General features: G+C 50.8%; 2 protein-coding genes and 1 non-coding gene across 3 annotated transcripts; 1 reads left to right on the top strand and 2 right to left on the bottom strand.

Moving 5' to 3' along the window:
* The first annotated feature begins 371 nt into the window (after positions 1 to 371).
* On the top strand, positions 372 to 5,951 carry LOC125102877 (UL16-binding protein 3-like). Its single transcript, XM_047734479.1, has 5 exons — positions 372 to 749; positions 1,857 to 2,120; positions 2,356 to 2,631; positions 3,277 to 3,408; positions 5,057 to 5,951. Exons 1-4 carry the CDS (start codon positions 482 to 484, stop codon positions 3,399 to 3,401), a joined length of 933 nt encoding a protein of 310 aa, XP_047590435.1. The 5' UTR covers positions 372 to 481; the 3' UTR covers positions 3,402 to 3,408; positions 5,057 to 5,951.
* Positions 5,952 to 11,649: 5,698 nt separating this feature from the next.
* LOC125103389 (U6 spliceosomal RNA) lies at positions 11,650 to 11,756 on the bottom strand. Its single transcript, XR_007128391.1, has one exon. It is a non-coding gene; the product is annotated as a U6 spliceosomal RNA (small nuclear RNA).
* Positions 11,757 to 13,377: 1,621 nt separating this feature from the next.
* LOC125102907 (UL16-binding protein 3-like) lies at positions 13,378 to 18,671 on the bottom strand. Its single transcript, XM_047734524.1, has 6 exons — positions 18,564 to 18,671; positions 18,334 to 18,352; positions 16,098 to 16,361; positions 15,588 to 15,863; positions 14,763 to 14,915; positions 13,378 to 13,508 (listed from the first exon to the last, which is right to left on the bottom strand). Exons 1-5 carry the CDS (start codon positions 18,669 to 18,671, stop codon positions 14,782 to 14,784), a joined length of 801 nt encoding a protein of 266 aa, XP_047590480.1. The 3' UTR covers positions 13,378 to 13,508; positions 14,763 to 14,781.
* Positions 18,672 to 21,304: the final 2,633 nt, after the last annotated feature.

Below are 21,304 nucleotides of genomic sequence, written 5' to 3' on the forward strand. Positions count from 1 at the left end.
CAGAAAGAAGGGGAGGATTGCTTGTAAATTATATCTCACCAAATTTGATTCTTCCAAAAGGTGGAGGGAAGGAAACCTAGTGGTACCCGAACAAAAGAAAACAAGTGAACTTGTCATACCCATGGGCACATGTATCGGTCTCCTGGTTTTCACGTGTCAAAAATGTTCCTCGCGGGGATGGCAGGCGAGGGCCTCTCCCAGTCTGCGCCCCTCCCGCGCCCCGCCCCCTTCCGGAGATCCAGGCCCTGGCTGCTACAGCCGCCCCAGGACCTTTGAATCTCCCGCCGGGTCCGCGGGCACCTCGCTCAGCAGTTCCGCTGAGGGGGCGGGGGGTCTCTGCCTGGGGCGCGGTCCTCTGTCGCTTCCTGTGCGTCTCCCGCCTCCGTCCGCTCGTCTTGTCTCGCCTCTGCCTCAAGTGTAAGAAGGGAAAGTTGGGCGACACTGAGCAGTTTCTCCCGGACAGAGGTCCAATTCCACTCGGATGAGAGACAGGTGCCCCCCCGCGAAGCCCCGGCCTGGCCGCAGCAAGCACGTTCTGCTTCCGGGCCCGCGGGTTCCTTCAGAAGCCACTCCGCGCCTCCCCTCGGCCTCCCCCCGGCTCGGGGCCGCGATGGAGCCCACGGCCGCCACCAAGTTCACGCGGCGCTTGGCGCTCCTGTTTTTGCTGCTGCGGCTGCTGCGCGGGATCTCGGCGGCGCCCGCGGGGTTGGGCGTGGGCGCGGGCGCGACGCGCGGCGGAGGAGAGACAGGTGAGTCCCGGGGCCTTGGGACCCTTGTCGTCGCCTGGGGCCGCCGACGCCCCGCCCCCCTCGGGTCCCCGCCGCGGGCTCCTTTCGCGCTCCGCGGAGTCCGCCGGGACTTTGTCGCCTCGTGGGACGGAAAAGAGGGGACCTGGGCCACCACGGACTGCCAGGCTCTGGGCGCGCGGAGCGGGGGAGGAGGTAGGGAGAGGCTGCGGCGGGGAGGCTGCGGTCGGCCCCAGTCCCCACCTGCCCCTCGGTGAGTGCGTACCCAGCCCCGGAACCCCGGGCTATGTGCAGGACTGGGCGATCGCGCAGGGCCTGGACCCCGCACAACCCCGCGACTCTGCCGCGGACGCAACTTTTCCGTGCGTCACCATCCCCGCCCCTCCAGCGCTCCCCATCGATGTATTTTGTGGACCTCTTTGCGGGTTTTTGGTTTGTTTGTTTTGGGAGTTTCTTCTGTTTGTTTTGCTCCTATTTTATATCATTCTTACTTATGCACTTCTCTGAGCCTCGGAATCCCTTCCTCTCCTCTCTGCTCGGGAAGTTCTTGATAATCTTGTCAGTGCTTCGCTTCGCGGGACGGGCCTGTCTTCGCTTTACCGGGACTCATCCTTGGAGCACATTAGCGCCATCTCCAGGGCCTCGCTGAATCCTGCGACCCATGATCCTGAACTCTCCCTGGTCTGGCTTTGGAGTCTGTCCTCACCCTGCCCCCACCCTGCCCCAGCTCCTCAGGAGCAGCCCTCTCCCTGCCCCTCATCTTCCTACAGGACACTGGCCTGCATCCTGACAGTCCTCGGATATGCAGGCCCCCTGTGCTAAGGCCAGGCTGTGCTATACCCTGGACTGGGTAGAGTGATTGATGCAGGGTTTGGCCTGGTAGGCCTGGGTTCCTATCTGGGGCTATGTGGCCTCCTGCCAGGCAGAGGCATCCTGACCCTATCCCAACAAGGGAAGAGCGCCAGCCTCCAAGGCTAGGGAGTGCTGCTGTGCAGGGACAGTCCTTGCTCTGTCTTGCCCACATTCTAGTGCTGTCACCTGGATGGCTGAGGGGTGCCTGCTGCTCTTTTTCTTCCAGCCCCAACCTCCACCTGTGTTTTCCCTTCGCAGATGCTCTCTCGCTTTCCTACAATTTCTCCATCACATCTCTGACCAGGCCTGGACAACCATGGTGTCAGATTCAAGGCCAGATCAATGGCAACAAGTTTCTTTCCTATGACTGTCAGACCAAGGAGTTCAAACCCATTGGTCCTTGGGGGATGAAGCTGAAGGACACAGCATTTTGGCAGAAACAGGAGGAAACTGTGAAACTCCTGGTGGAAGAGCTCAGAAAGAAACTGCTGGACATCAAAGCAGAGAATTTCACTAAGAGCGGTAAGTCTGAAGGCCCAGGGTAGAAGGGGAACACTTTGGCAGGGCAGGGGAGCTATTGTGGTCACGTAAATCTTCGAAGTGGGTCGCACACATGTGGCCCAGCAGCCAGGGTAGACAAGGAGGCCAGAGCAGGACCAGGAGGGCTGGGAGTGAGCTGAGGAGTGCACAATGGGTGGGACAAAGGATTGGTCAAGACCCAGAGGCTGACTTGTTCCCCTGCTGGTGGCCGGTGCAGGTTCTCTCACCATGCAGGGCAGGCTCATGTGTGAGCATGGGGCCGATGGACACACCAGAGAATCCTGGCAGTTTTCCTTCAATGAGCCGATAACCTACCTCTTTGACCCGAAGAACAGAAAGTGGACAGTGGATCATTCTGGAGGCCAACAGGTTAAGGACATGTTGGATGGTGACAGAGAGCTGACCAAGCTGCTTGTGAGGACCTCAAGTGGAGACTGTCAGAGCTGGCTTCAGCAAGTGTGGGAGCGCTGGGATGAAATGCAGGAGACCACAGGTAACTCAGAAGACTGGAAGGACTGCTGGTTCTCTTGCGGTGAGGTCCACCTGCCCCACAGTATGGGGTGTGTATGTGTGTGTGTGTGTGTAAGTGATGCATACATGATGAGTTGTTCTTAGGAGTAAAAGGGCCACTAGTATGTCCTAGCATCCTTCCTTTCCCGTCTCAAGTCCTGGCATCTCTCCCTACTCCACATACCTTTGGTCCTTTCACTTTGGATTTCTTGCTAGCCCCAACCTGAAGGCATAATTCCGTTTCCAGAGATTTACTTTTTACTGTTCCCTTTTCTGAGCTTCATTGTTGTTTTTCGTCTCCCCTGCTCTCTTTCTTGAAATCCTTCAATGCCAGCTGAAATGTCAGCTCCTGACAAAATGTCTCTGTCACCATCCATACATATCCCCTCCTCTTCTGTCACAGCAGGAGTGACTGTCTATATGGAAAGCCTTGCTTCCCCCATTAGCTGTATGATCTGCATGAACTGCCCTCCCTTTCATCCTCAGGACTGGTCACAGTGGCTGCCACAAATATGGTAGAAGGAGGACATCTGGGCTGTAGGATTACCTGGGGCAGCAGCAGCTAAAGACTTATGCCACCAGTTTGGGGATCCAGACCAGGGTCCTCACTATTGTGTTTCCATTTCAGGAGCACCGGCCACAACCCTGCATGTAGCTCTGGTCAAAGGCGCAGCCATCAGGCTGATCTCTTCTGTCTTCCTTGTGGTCCTCACGCACTCAATCCTCCTTGTCGTTCAAGGCATAGTCCTTTGAGTAACAGGTACTGTGGGCAGAAGTGAGAGGCAGATGGCCTGAGGTGAGCACAAAGAAAGGTGAATAGCAAGCCCTTGTCCTATTGCCTGAACCTTCTCACCTGAATATGAGACCAGATGTGTTGGACTATATTAGCTTCTCCCAAGAAAGAGACTCATCAGGAGCTGCTGATGTAGAGGTTGAGGTAGATAATTATTACAAGGGATTGGCTCATGACTAGGGGGTCTGCGAGTTGGAGAAACAGGGAAGCTGGTGGTGGGGTTCCAGCACAAACCTGAATGCCTGAGAATCAGGGCATCAGTGGTGTAAGTCTAGGTCCTGGTCCAAAGAACAAAAAGAACAAAACTAGGTCCAGGAGTGCTAATGATGAATGCTGAGGGCAGGAGAAGGATGGCCCAGCCAAACTGAGAGCAACGTCACCTTTCCTCCACCGTTTGTTCCATTCAGGCCCTTGTGGATTCGATGAGGACAGTCTTCCTTACTCAGTCTACTGAGTCAAATGCTCATCTCTTCCAGAAACACTCTCTAGACAGACCCAGAAAGAATGTTTTCCTAGCTACTGGGGCATCCCTTGGCCCAGTTGAGTTGACCTGTAAAAGGATTCTTACATTGCTTGATAGTAGTTACCTGGGCAAGCTTAGCCTTGAGTTCTGATAGCGCCTCGCTAAAGCTGGTGGGAAAGCACAGGGCTCTCCCTCCCCTAACCCCAAACTTTACATCCTGTTTTTGCTAAAAGGATTGAGCAAAATCAGGCCTGGCTCAGACCAGCTTTTCACCTGGGGAGGCGCCTGAGTGGGGGGTGGTGTACAGACAGTAGGAGCATCGGACATGGATAACACTCTGGTTTGGGGGAGAGCAGCTGGTGGCTGCACGTGATGTGTCCTAGGGATGGAGACCTCTCCATGCTGCATCTCCATGCTGAACCAAAGAAGAGGGGTGGGAAGGCTGTTGCCCACCCAACCAAAGGCTGGCTTGCAGGGTTCTGCTCCCAGGGTACCCTGGGATATCTGGCTCAGCCCTGGTCCTCTCACCTGGCAGCTAACCTCCTATGGAGCCCAGAGCCCCAGCCAGCTGAACTGCCCCTACCTTGGGCAGAGGTGCCTCAGAGTGCCTCAGGAGGGGGCATTGAGTTGCTGTTGGAATGGGATGCTCTCACCTGACCAGACCAGGAAAGGGTGTGGCAGGGCAAGGACAGTCACACTCAGACCTTGTGTTCAGCTACGAAGACGAGGAGAGGCTGAAGACAAGGGAAGATGGATCTTTGCCTGTAATCTTCCCCAAGGCTACAGGGACCAGGATCCAAGTTGCTTTCTGGGTAGGGCTCCCAGCTACTCTCTCAGGCCTTCCCACCAGAGGAGGGCCAGGATCTATGTCATGGGAACAGATGAATCATTGGTGGCTTTAGTCTTGAGCCTAGGTGTTCAGGAGTAGGGCCTGAGGCTGACTGTTTTGTGGTAATGAGGGAAGAGTTTGGTCAGGCTGCTGGACCCAGGGCTTGGGTGGCCCAGGATCAGGGTGGGGGGAGTGTAGGATGATACTCGACCCTCAATGTGAGCTGGACTTTGAGCCCAGGCAGTAACTAGGGAGGGAGAAGCCCAGGAGAACTGACCCAGGATTTCCTCAGCCACTGGAACAAGCTCCTGTTTCTCTTTTAGAGGCTGAAGTTGCTAAAAGAAGGGCCTGAGGATGTGCTCTCCTGCACCTGCTCTCCCTTTTGGTGTGTGACCTTCTAACCTGCTGTCCATGTCCACCAACGGGACCTTCGATCCCTATGGCGAAAGCAGAATCCTCCAGTCCTCTGGGAGATTGTGATTATGGTGGAGATGTAGTATTTCCCTGCCTTCATTCTCCGTCATGATGATCCACCTCTGCACTGTTTCTTAACACTGATGTTCTGGTGCTAACTGTTGGGATTCCTGAACTTGGCCTTCTAACTGCCTGAACAAGAATTCTGAACAAAGAGAATATTTCCCAAGTTCTCCTTTGGTACTGGAAATCAGACACTTGTCAATATCACAAGCTGTTCATTGCTGAAAGAATACTGTGTGAAAGTGGAGAATCTCAGGGCTTCTTTCTTTTGAGACTCAGATCTTTTAAATAGAACAAGATTATATTTGTGATAGTTTATCCTTTAAACTTTAATTTATACTTTAAATAAGTATTTAAATAAAATTTTAAAGGTTACATTATTTCAGAAATTTACATTATAACGCAGTGGAAATAAGTGGCATTCGGTCTCTCTGAAACCACCTCTCAAGTAGTCATCTGTAAGTGTCAAACATGATCCTGACACTCTGGGTGCAGAAAAAATTCTGGAAATGAAGCAATGAGATTTGGATTTCCCCGGACCAGATATCTCCAGTAGTGACTCTCCTCTGATTCCTCCCCTCCAACTCACCTCCTTCAAGGCACAGTGAGTCTTCAAGAAGGAAACAGATCTGCTTCTAAAAGTCGAGATGCCCTTCAACAGGCGAATGGATAAAGAAGATGTGGTCCATAAAAATAAGGGAATATTACTCAGCCATCAGAAAGGATGAATACCCAACTTTTACATCACATAGATGGGACTGGAGGAGATTATGCTGAGCGAAATAAGTCAAGCAGAGAAAGTCAATTATCATACGGTTTCACTTACTTGTGGAGCATAAGGAATAACATGGAGAACATTAGGAGAAGGAAGGGGGAGGAGTCAGAGAGGGAGATGAACCATGAGAGACTGTGGACTCTGAGAAACTGAGAGTTTTAGAGGGGGAGGGTGGGGGGGATGGGTAAGCCTGGTGGTGGGTATTAAGGAGGGCACTTATCACATGGAGCACTGGGTGTTATATGTATACAGTGAATCATGGAACACTACATCAAAAACTAATGATATGCTATATGGTGACTAACATAACATAATAAAAAATAGTAATAATAAAAAATTGTTTTATCATGGACAAAGGATGAGTATCCAGAATATATAAAGAGCTCCTACAAACACATTGCAACAAGTATGGTTCTCCAAAGCTGCAGTACGTGGCAAATAAGCCTATGAAAAGATTGAAAATCTCACAAATAATCAAGAAAACTCTACTTGGAAGGACAATGGGAATGGACAAAGGTGGTAAAAGGTACAAACTTGCAGGTATGAGACTCATAAATTCTGGGGATTAATGTTTAGCATAGTGACAATAGTTAATATTATTGAACTGTATATTCTTTTTTTTTTTTTTAAAGATTTTATTTGGTCATTTGACAGAGATCACAAGTAGGCAGAGAGGCAGGCAGAGAGAGAGGAAGAGAAGCAGGCTTCCTGCTGAGCAGTGAGCCTGACACGCTTGATCCCAGGACCCCAAGATCATGACACAAGCTGAAGGCAGAGGCCTTAACCCACTGAGCCACCCAGGTGCCCCTGTTTGTTGCTTTTTTAAAAAACACAAATATCTATTACTTTAATATATTAAAAATTCAACTTGAAAGTTGAAATATTGTATTATATAACTTGTATATATTGTATATTGTATATATTATATATTATTAAATATTATATATTGTTATTTTGTTATGTTGTTATATCGTTATAATATTATTGTAATATATATTGTATATTGTATATATTATATAACTTATATATAATACAATAAATACTGTATTATATAACTTGAAATATTGTATTATATAACAAGAGCATATGAAGGGGAAAAAGCCAGTGATTGGAAACTGAATCTTATCTAGAAAACTCAAAAGGAAACTTTTTATACATTCATATAATTCTAAGGTTAAGTAAGTCCTGCCAGAACTATTTCTTAAAACAAACCATCTTTTATTATGACAAATCTTTAATGTCACATTGCTTAAAATTTTCATTAAACTTTTACTTATCAAATTTAGCCTAAAATTGGAAGCCAATTCCTCTTCACTTTTACATAATTCAGGTCAATTAGTTGCTTAATAAATATGGTATCTTGTTTACTGACTGGTATGAGAAAATCTGATTTTTTTTTATTAGAAGCCATTATTGGGGCACCTGGGTGGCTCAGTCCAGTAAGTATCTGCCTTCTGCTCAGGTGAGGATCCCGGGATGCTGAGAGGCAAGTCTACCCTCGTGGCCTCTGCCTGCCTCCTGCTCAGTGCTCAGGGTTCAGCCTGCTCCCCCGCCCCCATTGCACCCCCCTCACCCCTACCCCATCATTCTCTCCTTCTCTCTCTCAAATAAAAAAAAAAATGTAATGATCATTGAGCTTCTCCAAGTTGCTAGGTCCAGTAACACTGGTATAAAAGCCATGTGCTCCTGGGATGGGGCAAAGCCCAGGACCCCCCACAGGTAGCATGCTCAGCTCTCCCTCAAGGAGGCAGAACACACAACTCTCCTTGGGTGGTGGCAGGTAAGACAGAGGGCCCATGGGAGAGACTCTGCAGGATGAGATTTGAAGGCCAGAGCTCCCCTGGGATACCTGGGAATCCTGGCTCAGCCCTGGTGATCTCATCTGGCAGCTAGCCTCCTGCAGAGCCCAGAGCCCCAGCCAGTTGAACTGTCCCTGCTTGAGCAGAGGTCCCTCAGGAGGGAGGGGGCATTGAGTTGCTGTTGGAATGGGATGCTGTCACCTGACTGGACCAGGAAAGGGTGTGGCAGGACAGGGACAGTCACACTCAGATCTTGCATTCAGCTACCAAGATGAGGAAAGGCTGAAAACAAGGGAAAACAGATTCGTGTCTAAAAGTTTCCCCAAAGATCCAGAAACCAGGATTCAGGTCCCTTTCTTTGGGTAGGGCTCCCAGCCCTTCCTTTATGGCTTCTGATCCAAAGGGTGGGTCAAGATCTAATTAAAGGGAACAGATGATTCATTCCTGGTTTTAGTCTTTTTTTTTTTTTTAAGATTTTATTTATTTATTTGACAGAGGCACAGCAAAAGAGGGAACACAAGCAGGGGGAGTGGGAGAGGGAGAAGCAGACTTCCCACTGGGGGGAGCCCTATGCGATGCAGGGCTCGATCCCAGGACCCTGGAATCATGACCTGAGGAGAAGGCAGACGCTCAAGGACTGAGCCATCCAGACTCCCCCCCCCCCCCTGGTTTTAGTCTTGAGCCCCACTTTTTGGTAGGGGGCCTGGAGCTGACTCTGTTGTACTAATGAGGGAAGAGTGTGTTCAGGTTCTGGACCCAGGGGTTGGGGAGCTGTAGGGGGGAGGGGATGCTGGGCCATCAGTGAGGACAGGTCTTTGAGACAGGGAGTGACTGGGGAAGGGTTTGGGGGGCAGTAGGACTGACCCAGGATTTCCTCAGCCAAGCTCCTGTCTCTCTTTTAGAGGCTGAGGTTTCTACAAGGAGCCCCTGGGATGTGCTCTCCTGCATCCACTGTCCCTCCTGGGGGGTGGTCTTTCCACCATCTGCTGTTCACCTTAACCAACGGGAGCTTTGATCCCTAGAGCAAAGGAAGAATCCTCCAGATCACCATGATTATGGGGGAGATGGAACATTTCATTGCCTTCATTCTTGGTCATGATAATCCACCTTTGCACTCTTTCATAACATTAATGCTATTTTCTGTTGGTGCTAACTGCTGGAATCCCAACAGTTTGCCTTCTAACTGCTAAAACAAGAATTTTGTATGAAGAGAATATTGCGCAACTTCTCCTTTGGTAGTGAAAGTGAGATACTTGTCAGTGATTCTGTTCCTTGTTTAAAAAAATATATGACATTAGAGAACCTCGGGGATTCTTTCTCTCTTTTGTGACACAACCTCAAGTCCTTTAAATAAAACGAGATTAGAGAGGAGAGCTAAGGTGGTAGAGTAGTAGGAGCACGCAAGGCTTCCCTCATCCCTTGAACACAGCTAGATAAACATCATATCATTCTGAACACCCAAGACAGTGATCTGAGGATGAACAGAACAAACTACACAATGAGAGGGAGAAAAGAGGCCATGTCATCATGGAAGTAGGAGTTGCGGAGCTGTGATTTGGGGGAGAAGGGTACTGCAGGGGCTGTAGCCCTGGTCATGGAGAGAAGTGATGGAGAGAAAGACAGAGGGAGAGAGGAGCGCACAGGGGATCCCACAAGGCAAACACTTCCTCAAAGCCATTGACTGGGAAAACGAGATGGGTTGATGATAGTTTTGACAACAACCAACAGAACTCAAAGACTGGAGTTTTAGAAGTCTGCAGTGTGGCTGGTGTGGAGTCTGGCAGGCATAGCAGTAGTCCTGTGGATAGCCTGGGAGCTGAGAGTGTGATCTGAAGTTTCCCTGGGACGCACTGGGAAAGAGGGTTCTTGCTTCTTAGGGAGCATCTGGGAGAGGTGGCCTTGACTCTGAGGGTACAGAAGAGCCAGTGGGCACCATCGTGTTCCCGCCCCCAGCCCCTTAGAGCGGCAGAGACACCTCCTGAGGGCCGCCGCTAACCTTGAGGCTGGCTTTTGGCTGCACTTTTCCAAACTCCAAGCTCCTTTGCCTTGGTGTGGCTTCCTCTCTGGGCGAAAGCTTCATCAGTCCCAGCATAGGAGACCTTCCCCCAAAGGATCAGTAGGGGTCCTGGCCACACCACGTTCCTAAAGTTTGTAGATTTGGAACACAGCCAGTGTGCCTGGTATAGAGCACAGGTGTACTGCATCGAGGGGGAGAGCGGGTAGAGTGGGGGCGGGGTGGCAGATGGCCTGGACACAGACAGGGTGAAGGCAGGGATCTGAGGGTTGCCTGGGACACGTGAGAGGAGATTGTTCACTTTCTGTGAGGGCTTCCTAGACAGCAGCAGGTGCAACCTTCCCTCTCTCGGAGGAGGAAGTGGGCTACCCCCCTGCCCATCAGCAGGGACTGACTTCCGGGGGCAGCACAGTGGAGGTCTGAGCCTCTTACGCCACGCCCTACCCCCTGCGCTCTGCGCTCTGCGGGTGCTTCTTCCCTACCGCAAGTGCACCTGAGAACCAGAGCCACGGGCCCTCCACTAGAACCAGCACAGCCCCCACACGCCCCAAGTCTACTGACCACGGAGAGCTGTAAGCTTCAGCTCTAGTGGGAATAGCATCAGGTGCCTTTAACAAGTAGACTCCAGAACGCCCAGTTAAAACCCGCCACACTCAGGACACTCTGGAGGGCACACCCAGTTAAAACTATAAAAATTCGTCATACTTTGTCTCCGGTCTGAACACTGCCCGCTGCAGGCAAGGGGAAACTCAGTAGAGGACTGACGAGAGAAAGAGCAGCCCAGCTACAGCAACTGAGGGGGGAGGGGGGAGCCCCAGAGACACTTCCTTAAGCTCCTGCCGCTGGACAGGATATGACTCTTCTTTATGGCACCATTTCTCAGGAGCAAGAACATAACAGATATTCTTCTTTTTAAAATTATATATATGTTTATATACATAAACACACACATATATACACACATATATATTTTTAAAATATAAATATATAAAAATAAATATATGTAAAAATATAAATAGAAATATAAATAAATATATTTTAAAAATATACATGTATATATGTTATATATACCTATATATATGTATACATACATAAAAAATATATACATGTATATTTTTAAAATATTTTATTTATTTGACAGAGAGAGACACAGTGAGAGAGGGAACACAAGTAGGGGGAGTGAGAGAGGGAGAAGCAGGCTTCCCACCTGAGCAGGCAGCCTGATTTGGGGATAGATCTTAGTACCCTGGGATCATGATCTGAGCTAAAGACAGCTGCTTAATAACTGAGCCACCCAGGCACCCTATTATACATATACTTAATGTCATTTTCTTTTTTCTTCACGTTTTATTTAAATTCAATTAATTGACATATAGTGTATTATTAGTTTCAGTCGCAAGTTAGGGATTCATCAGTGGCGTATAATACCTGATTCTCATTACATCACGTGCCCTCCCTAATGCCCACTCCCCAGTTACCCCATCCCCCCCCACCATCCCCTCCAGCAACCCTCAGTCTCCTATGATTAAGAGTCTCTTATGGTTTATCTCCCTCTCTGATTTCCCTTATTTTATTTTTTGCTCCCTTCCCCTTTGATTAGATTTTAGTTCTTTTATTTCTCCAGTGGGGGATTCGCTAGTGTCTTCTGTGCTTTTTTCAAGTCCAGCTAGTATCTTTATAATCGTTATTCTGAATTCTAGTTCCGACATCTTACTAATGTCCATGCTGATTAGATCCCTGGCAGTCAGTACTTGTTCTTTTTTTTTGAGGTGAGTTTCCCCATCTTCCCCTTCTGTCCAGAGAAGAATAGATGAATGGGAGAACAAGGTACTAAAGTGGCAGCAACGACCCCAAAATATGGAACTCTTCATGAATTTATGCGTCATTCTTGCCCAGGGGCTATGCTAACCTTCTCTCTATTGTTTCAGTTTTAGTATATGTGTTGCTGAAGTGAGTACCTGGTTTGATATTACTCTGCACTCAGTTGCGAGGCCCCACAGAAGGGAAGAGAGGATGATTCATTTAGCCTGAGGATGTGGAATGGTTAATTTTGCCTGTCCACTTGGAGAATATTTTGGATAAAATTGACATTTAAATTGGTGACCTTCAAGTAAAGGAGAATGTACCTCGGGACATTGCTTGGCCTTGTCAAATCAGTGGAAGGCCTGAAAAGAACAAGAAGAATGACCTCCCAAAGAATGCGGAATTCTCCCACAGACTGCCTTCAGATTCCTTCTGCACCATTGAGTCTCCTGGGCTTCAGGATGCTGGCCAAAACTGCAGGTGTGGAGTTGACGGCCTCCATAGGCACATGAGTAAATCTCTCATTATCTCTCTGCCCGTCTACATGTCACACTAGTTCCATTTTCTGGAGAAGTCTGACCAAAATAGGTGGGTGAGGAAGACTTAACAGCAGGCGATATTTGTGCCCAGCTTTCACAGGACACAGGCTGTTGGCCCGAGTGATCCAGAAGGAAGGTTCTAGAACAGAAAGCCTGGAGGCTGATGGTGAGAACCTGAAGGTTTTGGAGAGGAAGAGATTTCAGGAGGTGAAATGGGCCAGGGAGGTTTTGTGGGAAATCCCTTAACAGTCATGAGTTTCAGGCAGAAAAATCATTGGGAACACACTGTCCGCAGAAGGCTTAGAGGGTGATCTAATTTCCAAAGAGCTGACTCAGGTGCCTGCCATCTCCTTCACCAAAGTGAGGGTCGGGGTCTCTAGAGATTAAGGATGCACACCTCCTAATTCCAGTCCTTAGCTGCTCTCCTCTCTAGAAAGGCCTGGGGTGACCATGCTGATGAGGGACAGGAGGGAGAGGCTGCAAAGGCTGGAGCACAGAGAGGGAGAAAAGAGATTCCCTGCTAAGCAGGCAACCAGATGCAGGAATCCTACCCAGGACCCTAAGATCAAGTCCTGAGCTGAAATCAGATGCCCCACCAACTGAGCCACCCACACCCTGGGAAATAATCACATTATAAAATATCCCATTTAAAAGTCAATGAAGGGGGCACCTGGATGGCTCAGTGGGTTAAGCCTCTGCCTTTGGCTCAGGTCATGATCTCAGGGTCCTGGGATTGGGCCCTGCATCGGGCTCTCTGCTAGGCAGGGAGTCTGCTTCCCTCTCTCTCTGCCTGCCTCTCTGCCTGCTTGTGATCTCTGTCTGTCAAATAAATAAATAAAATCTTTTAAAAAAATAAAAGTCAATGAAGTTAATGGGTTGATTTTAAGGAATGTAAAATATACTTAATAAAATTGTTAAAAAAAGATTTTTAAAAAGTCAATGAGGACACAGAAAATATCTCTGAAGTTCTATAGCTTCAAACAATATCTTTTTGGTGATACTGTCTGCAAAGACACGGTCCCCTTACATAGAAGAATCCAATATTGCACAACCAAAGGACAAGATGGAAGATGAGATTCCTCAGTCAAGTGCTTAAACATTTCAGTGCAAGAATCCATCACTTAGCACTGACAGAAAATGGCATAGAATATGCCAAGGGGAAGTGCTGAACAGGAGAGCCACCAAATGCAAGAAGGGACATGGGAAATTCCCTGTCCTGCACCTGGTTGGACTGAGGTCTCTAGATTTGTAAATGTGAAAATGCTGGTGGTCTAATGATGAACAGCAGCTCATTCAAAGGCAGCTGGCCCAGAGGCAGAGTCGCTGAACTGGTCCCACTCTCAGGGGCTTCTTGGTAGCCTTGGCAGCCTAAGAAAAGAACAGATGTTTGTCTCCGTGGCTGAGGAAATCCTGGGTCTCTTGTCCTGGGGCTGCCCTTCACCAGCACTCCCCACACCAGAGCCCAGTTCTCACCCAGGGGCATGCATTTCCCCCCACCATGACCATAGCCCTGGGCCCAGCCACCTTTACAAACCTCCTCCCTACTGAACCAAATCACGGAGTCAGCCCCAGACCCTGTTTCCAATGGTCTGGGCTCAGGACCAAAGCGAGTAAGAAACCAACGTGCTCACGTGACTCGGGTTCCTATGCTCCCTCTCATGGCAGGTCAGAAGGATCTGCTGGGGGATCTGACAGAAGACAGGGGCCTGCACTGGACACCTCTAATCTTGGGGAACACTGTGGGCAAAGGTCCTTCTTTTCCCTTCCCTCCCAGCTTCCTGGTGAGCAGCACAAAGAGCTCTTAGCCTGATGATCCCTTCCCCCATCCCCCCATCCCATCCATTCTTGGTCTGGCTCAGCTGGGAGCTCAGTTGCCCATCTCCCAGGTCAGCCCTGCCCAAATCAGGGGCTGCTCAGTGGCTCAGGATCTGAGGTCTGCAGGAAGCTAGCTGCTGGGACGGCACTAGTCTCAGCCAGGATTCCCACAGTTGCACGGAGAACTGGCCTCTTTCTATTCCTGTCAGGCACGGTCTCTACGGGGCACTTGTTGCCTTACATGCAAAGACACAAGCCATGTTCTAGGGGAACACAGCACTACTGTCTAGCCTTTTGAATTGGTCTGCAGAAGCCTTCCCACTCCCTCTACCTGGGATTAGACCCTGGCTCCCTGTCCTTGTAACTGCTGGGATGGGGTCCCCTTCTCCTTGAGACGTCTCATGGAGCCGCCATGCTGCTCTCTCTCAAAGGGGAGTACGGCCCATGCTGTGTGTCCCTGCTGTCCCCACACCACCCACCCTGGGCCCAATTTGACTCTCTCCAATGGAGAACCGGGTCAGAGCCAGGCCTGACTTCCCTCAATCTCTTTAACACTGACAGGCCTTAAGCAGTGGTGTGGGACCCTCCCCTTTCCCAGTGGCCTTAACAGTGAGTGAGGCCATATCAGACCTCAGGGCCAAGCTTGCCCAAGTTGTTGCCAGCACGTGGTATGAGATCTCATTCATCTGGTCCCCCTGCCCTGTGAGAAGGTTCAGAGTGGGCAAGGGTGAAGCTGGGAATTCACTGTTCCTTGTGCTCACACCAGGCCATCTGTTCCTCCCTTCCCTCTCAATCTGCTCTCACTACCTGTCCTTCTGAAGAAGTTCTACACAGAGTGTTGATTTTTGATGATGATTATGCAAATTATGATGAGGACGATGAGGCTGGCGATGATGGAGCTCATGATGAAGATCCAGATGTTCCTGGTCTGGGCCATGTCTTGCCGCGTGGTTGGTGGCACTGAAATGAAAACGCAAGGATCAGAGCCCCCGTCCAGACCCCAACCTGAGCTAGCTCAGCTCCTGCTGGCCCAGGTCCATCCTACCAGGCAGATGGTGTCTATCACAGTCCTTGTGGCAGTTGCTGTGACCAGTCCTGATGTCAAGAGGGAGGGAGGGGATGCGCCCTGTCCCATAGGGGCTCCTCTGGCAAAAAGGGGAAGCAGGGTTTGCAATGTAAGCAGTCACTCCTGCTGTGACAGCCAGTAGGTGATGCAGGACAAGGATGGTGAAAGTGACAGTCTAGGTGGCACTGAAGGATTCCCATCAATATACCAGGTGACATGGAAAAGACAATGATTCTCAGAAAAGGGATCAGTAAGAACACCATTTCTGGAAACAGATTGATGTTTCCCTGTTTGGGGCAGCAAGAAATCCAAGAAATACCTGAGCACAAAGTGTGTGCAGTGAGGAAAAAAATCCAGGAGGTGAGAAGGGAAAGGAAGGATGCTAGAACATTCCCATGGCCATTATACTGCCAGGAAGAATTCGCCATGGATGGATCAATTTCTCTCTCTCTCTCCCTCAGACACACACACACACACACACACACACACACACACACACACCATACTGTGGGGCAGGTGGAGCTCATCTCAAGAGAACCAGCACTCCATCCAGTCTTCTGCATTACCTGTGGTCTCCTGCGTTTCATCCCAGTGCTCCCACACTTGCTGAAGCCAGCTCTGACAGTCTCCGTTTGTGATCTTCATGAGGGGCTCGGTCAACTCTCTGTCACCATCCAACATATCCTTAACCTGTTGGCCTCCAGAATGATCCACTGTCCACTTTCTGTTCTCCAGTTCAAAGAGCAGTGTTATCTGCTCATTGAAGTCAAGCTGCCAGGATTCTCTGGCATGTCCATCGGCCCCACGCTCACACATGAGCCTGCCCTGCATAGTGAGAGAAACTGCACCCACCCCCAGCGGGGGTACAAGTCAGCCTTTGGTCCTGACCAATCCTTTGTCCCACCCACTGTGCTCTCCTCAGCTCACTCCCAGCCCTCCTGGTCCTGCTCTGGCCTCCTGGTCTACCCTAGCTGCTGGACCCCGTGTGTGGGACCCACTTGGAAGTTTTATGTGAACACAATAGCTCCCCAGCCCCAACAAACTGTTCTCCTTCTACCCTGGGCCTTCAGACTCACCGCTCTTAGTGAAAATCTCTGCTTTGATGTCCAGCAGTTTCTTTCTGAGCTCTTCCACCAGGAGTTTCACAGTTTCCTCCTGTTTCTGCCAAAATGCTGTGTCCTTCAGCTTCATCCCCCAAGGACCAATGGGTTTGAACTCCTTGGTCTGACAGTCATAGGAAAGAAACTTGTTTCCATTGACCTGGACTTGAATCTCACACCACGATTGTCCAGGCCCGGCTTGAGATGTGATGGAGAAATTGTAGGAAAGGGAGAGAGCATCTGCGAAGGGAAAACACAGGTGGAGGTTGGGGCTAGAAAAAAAAGAGCAGCAGGCACCCCTCTGCCATCCAGGTGACAGCAATCGCATCCTTGTAGGGCTGAGCTGGCAGAACAAAGACTGTCCCTGCATAGTCCCTCCCCCCAGTAGTAGTGGCTGGCACTCTTCCCTTGTTGGGATAGAATCAGGATGCTTCTGCCTGGCAGGAAGCCACACAGCCATTGAAATATCCCCTGTGTCTATGAGACTGATACCCAGCATCACTCAGCCTTTGACAGAACAGATATAGCAAGAAATGCCAAACACAAAACTAACAACATGTCTTCCAACTATGCTCATAGAGAGGTCTGGAGGACTCTTTATATCAAGACTGCACTGCAAGAAGGGCACCAGCGTTGTCAAGAAGCTTGGTGACATCTGTCTGATGGCCAACCTTGGCTGAAGGAGGTGGTGTTACAGAAACAGGTGCCCAGTAACAATGGGGTGAAGAGAACGAAATAGGAGATTTGAGGTGCAGACGCCCAACCGTCTGAATCGGGGACACAGCAAAAGACTGAAATGATCCTAGAGGTTGGAATGCCAACCAGGCCTGTCCCACAGAAAACTCTCCATCCCTTGGGCTCACAGAACACGGTGATCCTGGAGGCAAAAACAGTCAACCTAGACGTTGCTGGATTTGAACAATGAAAACAAAGACCGAGCCCCAGAATGGACGAGAAGGAGTCTGAAAGCAAACAGACTCTGGATCCTTTGCCTGCGTTCCAGACCTGAGCCCCTTCTCAGTGCTGGAATCCTGAAGGAAGAAGCAGAAGCAAGCTATCCATCAGAAAGGACCCTTCAGGTCAACAGCAAGTGCAATGCTTCCTGCTGGCCTTCTGCAAAGGGTCATATGGTCATTCCCAGGGCTGGGTAGACACTGGGGAGCAGAGACCATGCAGACATTGTCAGTGGACGTAGTGTGTGAGTTGACATTGCTCTCAGGGATCCTAGTGTCATTGGGGCCTCTGTCATTGAAATAGTGCAGGTCAGCTGGTGTTACAGAGAACAAGAAGTCACCTGCGCCAGGTCCTGCTCACAGTGACTCAATTAGCTCAGGTACCCACATAGTGGTTCTTTTCCATTCCCCATATTTGTTACAGGAGTGAAAACTGTTTATAGTTGAATCATTTGCGGGTTGGGGGCTGGATGGCAGAGACATTCAAGTACAACATTCTCACACTGTCTACACTTTTCTCCAAACACAATGTTAAAAACAGCGCCCTACACTGGATGAAATGAGAGTTGAGCATCAACCCTAAAACCTCTGTAAGGACACAGGGGTGTGAACCCTATCCTATTTTCACTGAAATGTGGGCCTGGTGAAAAGATTCTCTGAATATATTAATATTGCCTAGGTCTGTGTTGTAATTGCTCGAGTCTGTGGCCTTAGCAGGGAAGCAGCCGGAGACAATATGTGAATGAATGTGTGGCTGGACCTGCTCCTTGGGCCACACGACCCTATGACACAGATACTGTAGGAAAATGTTCTGTGCCCTTTGTCACATCCTAACATTGGAATGTTAGGTACAGACACCATCTTGTGATAGAAGGAGGGAAGGACAGTTGAGTTAGGGAAAATCACAGCCCCAAGAGGCAGGTGTGGTCCAGGGACCTGGAGGGAGGAGGTCTGTGGTCATGGAGCATCAGAGCCGCCCACCCTGAGCTGGGTGGTGCTGGGATGTGGCTGGTGAAGGAGCGCGGCGTTGCTTAAGCCTTGAACCTTTGCCCAAGGATGCCCGGAAGTGTAATGGTGAACAGCAGTGGGGTTAGTGATTCGTGGAGAAGTTGCGTCAGCTTCAGAGTCGCGGGGTTGCCTGGGGTCCAGGCCCTGCGCGACTGCCCTGTCCAGCACATAGCCCAGGGCTCCGGGGCTGGGTACCGGTTCACCGAGGGGCAGGCGGAGGCTGGGGCCGACCGCAGGTTCCCCGCTGCGGCCTCGTTCCCCTCCCCCTGGCTCCGTGCTCCCAGAGCCTGGCAGTTCATGGTCGCCCAGGTCCCCTCAGTTCCGTTCCACGGGGCGACAAAGTCCCGGCGGACTCCGAGGAGCGGGAAAGGAGCCTGAGGAGGGGACTTGCTTGGGGGTGAGGAGAGGGGACGGCGGTCCTAGCTGGCGACAAGGTTCCCAAGGCCCCGGGACTCACCTTTCTCTGCTCCCTGGGCGTCACGGCCACGACCAACCCGAACTGCGCCGCGGTGATCCCGCGCAGCAGCCGCAGCAGTAGAAACAGGAGCGGCAAGCGCCCGGTGAACTTGGTGGCGGCCGTGGGCTCCATCGCTACCCCGAGTCGGGGGCGGTTTCTGAACAACCCGCGGGCGGGGAGGCGGAGGGCGCTTCCTGGGGCCGTGCCAGGGCTCTGCAGGTGTTTATGTCTCTGCATCTTGGCAGGTCCATCCATCCAGGAGAAACTGCGCAATGATTCTTCCAGTCTTCTCAGTGCTGCTCTTCTATTTATAAGCAGAATCTTACCGCTGAGCCGCACTGGACCTTCAGCCCGAGGAAGACAAATGGCATTTAAAATTAAAAAAAAAAAAAAAAAAAAGTAAATATGGCCAAACCACATAAAATTTATATCTGGGTCATTTTTAGTGTACGTTAGAGCACAAACCGAGGGTTGCTAGAGGGCCCGAGTGTGTGGTGGGGGGAGGGTTAAATGGGTGATGGCTATTAGGGAGGGCACTTGTGATGAGCTCTGGGTGTCCTATAAAGGTGAGGAATGGTGAAATCCTATCCCTGAAGCAAAGGAATTACCACTGCACGGAAACGAATTTGAATTGAAATCAATGAAGAAAAGAAGAAGACCGTGTTCTGGTTCATGAAGAGTGAGGTAAAATGGAGCGATTTCGCTCTCCTATTCTGTCTATGATCATTTTCAAACACACTGTGGTAGGATACACTAGTTTCTTACTGCATAAGGAGTCCTCAGAAAGCTGCCATGAAAGACTCAGATCTCAGAGCAGGTACATGTTCCATTTCTATGTTCCTTACAGTTTGCCCAGGTACAAAGGTAAGTGGAGAGAAATAGGACAGAAGAGGAAAGGAGGTGTTAAGATTCAGGAGGTAGCCTTTTCCCTTTCTCATGAAAGACTTGGGCCAGTGTAAATTTGGAAGAAGGAGGGGGCATCCCAGAGCTTTGCGGCAGTTGGGACCTCCAGGTCTGCCTAGAGCTGACAGGGGTCCCTGAGGTGAGCTGAGCTAAGGGCATGGCAGGCCCGATCTGCCAGTGCTGAGGCGGGTTCCCTGGGGTGCTGAGTTGAGGTGGGGTCAGACAGTGTGTCAGGCTGTGGGCTTGTAGCTGGGGGGCTCCAGAAGGTTGGGGTGTCCTCAGGGGGTCATGCAGGTTTCTCCGGCCCGGAAGAGTTCTGCAAAGCTCCAAAAGGCACAGTTTCCATCTTGGTGGCAAGTGGACTCCTGGGGTGTGGCTCCAGGGTCCTGAATCTGGAGGGCTTGGGGAACAGGCCCCTGGGGACAGAAGCCTGAAAACCCAACCCAGGGTTTGGAATAGGGCCTAGGGTCATAGTAGGCCTGATCTGCCAGCTCTGAGAACGAAACCCCAGGGGGCTGAGTAGAGGGAGGGTTTGGCCACCTGTGCCCTGGCTTTTCTAGCGCTTTCTCACAGGGGTCGGACAGTGACCACTCAGGACAATATTGATTTGGGCAGAAAGCTCATGAGAATTGGCCAGCATTGTGTGGTGATTCAGGCCGCGCTGGTGCCTGCTGTTTAGAGTGCTTTCTCGCTATGTGCATGTTGCCACCATCTGGGAACTCAGGCCAGACCCACTCAATTCCCCTGAGGGCCACAGCTGAGGGGGGCTTTCCAGGGCTAGAGTTGAGGGAGGGGCTCAGGCCAAGCCTCAGGCTCCATGTTGGCAGCCCGGTGGGGCATTGAAGGTGGGGCTGGCCTCCGGGGGACATGCTGATTTCTCCCGCACTGAGGGTTTTGTGCGGCTCAAAACAGCCAAGTATCCTCCCGGGTGCAGGAGGAGTCCTAATTTGTGGCTCAGGGGTCCCCAGTCTGGAGGGCTTGGGGACCAGAACTCTTGGGACAGAAGCCTAAAAACCAAACTTAGAGTTAGGGTTAGAGGCTAGGGGCATGGCAGACCCAATCTGTGGCACTGAGGCAGGATCCTCAGGGGGGCAAAGTTAAGGACAGGCATCATGGGGTGTGTCAGGCTCTGGGTTGATGACCGGAGGACCGTCTGAAGTTGGGGTGGCCTCAGGGAGGCATGCAGGTTTCTCCTAGTCTGAGAGTTCTGTGCAGCTACAATGGCAGTTTCCATCTGGGTGGCAGGTGGACTCATGAGGTGTGGGTCTGGGGTCCCCAATCTGGAGAGCTTGGGGGAGAGGCCCCTGGGGACGGAAGCCTGAGTACACAACCTAGGGTTCTGGCTAGGTCCTAGGGTCATGGGAGGCCCGATCTGCCAGCGCTGAGACCAAAACACCAGGGAGCTGAGTAGATGGAGTGTTTGGCCACGTCCATGTGCGCATGGGTTTTAGAGCACCTTCTCGCAGGGTTCGTGCCGCCACCACTAGAGACCACGGGACAGGTGCTAGAGGCTCCCCTGAAGTCCGGGACAGTCGGAAGCGAGTTCACCGGGGGTTTCTGGCCGATTTTCACAAGCTTTCTGACCAAATCCATGTCAATTTGGGCAAAAAACTCTTTAGAATTGGCTCACGTTGGGTGGCGATTTGGGCTGCGCACCCTTCCAGTACTGGGAGTGCTTTCTCGCTAGGTGCATGCTGGGGTACTACAGGACTGCAGGTTGGGCCCATGTGGCTCCCCTGAGTGCCCCCACGGTGGTGAGCTCCTGGGGGGGCGGAGTTGAGGGAGGGGGTGAGGCTGAGCCTCAGGCTAGGTGTTTGTGGCCAGTAAGCTGCCAATGGTGGCAGTGGCCTCAAGGGGACATG

This window comes from Lutra lutra, chromosome 6, assembly GCF_902655055.1.
Source record: "Lutra lutra chromosome 6, mLutLut1.2, whole genome shotgun sequence".
Taxonomy (NCBI): Eukaryota; Metazoa; Chordata; class Mammalia; order Carnivora; family Mustelidae; genus Lutra; species Lutra lutra.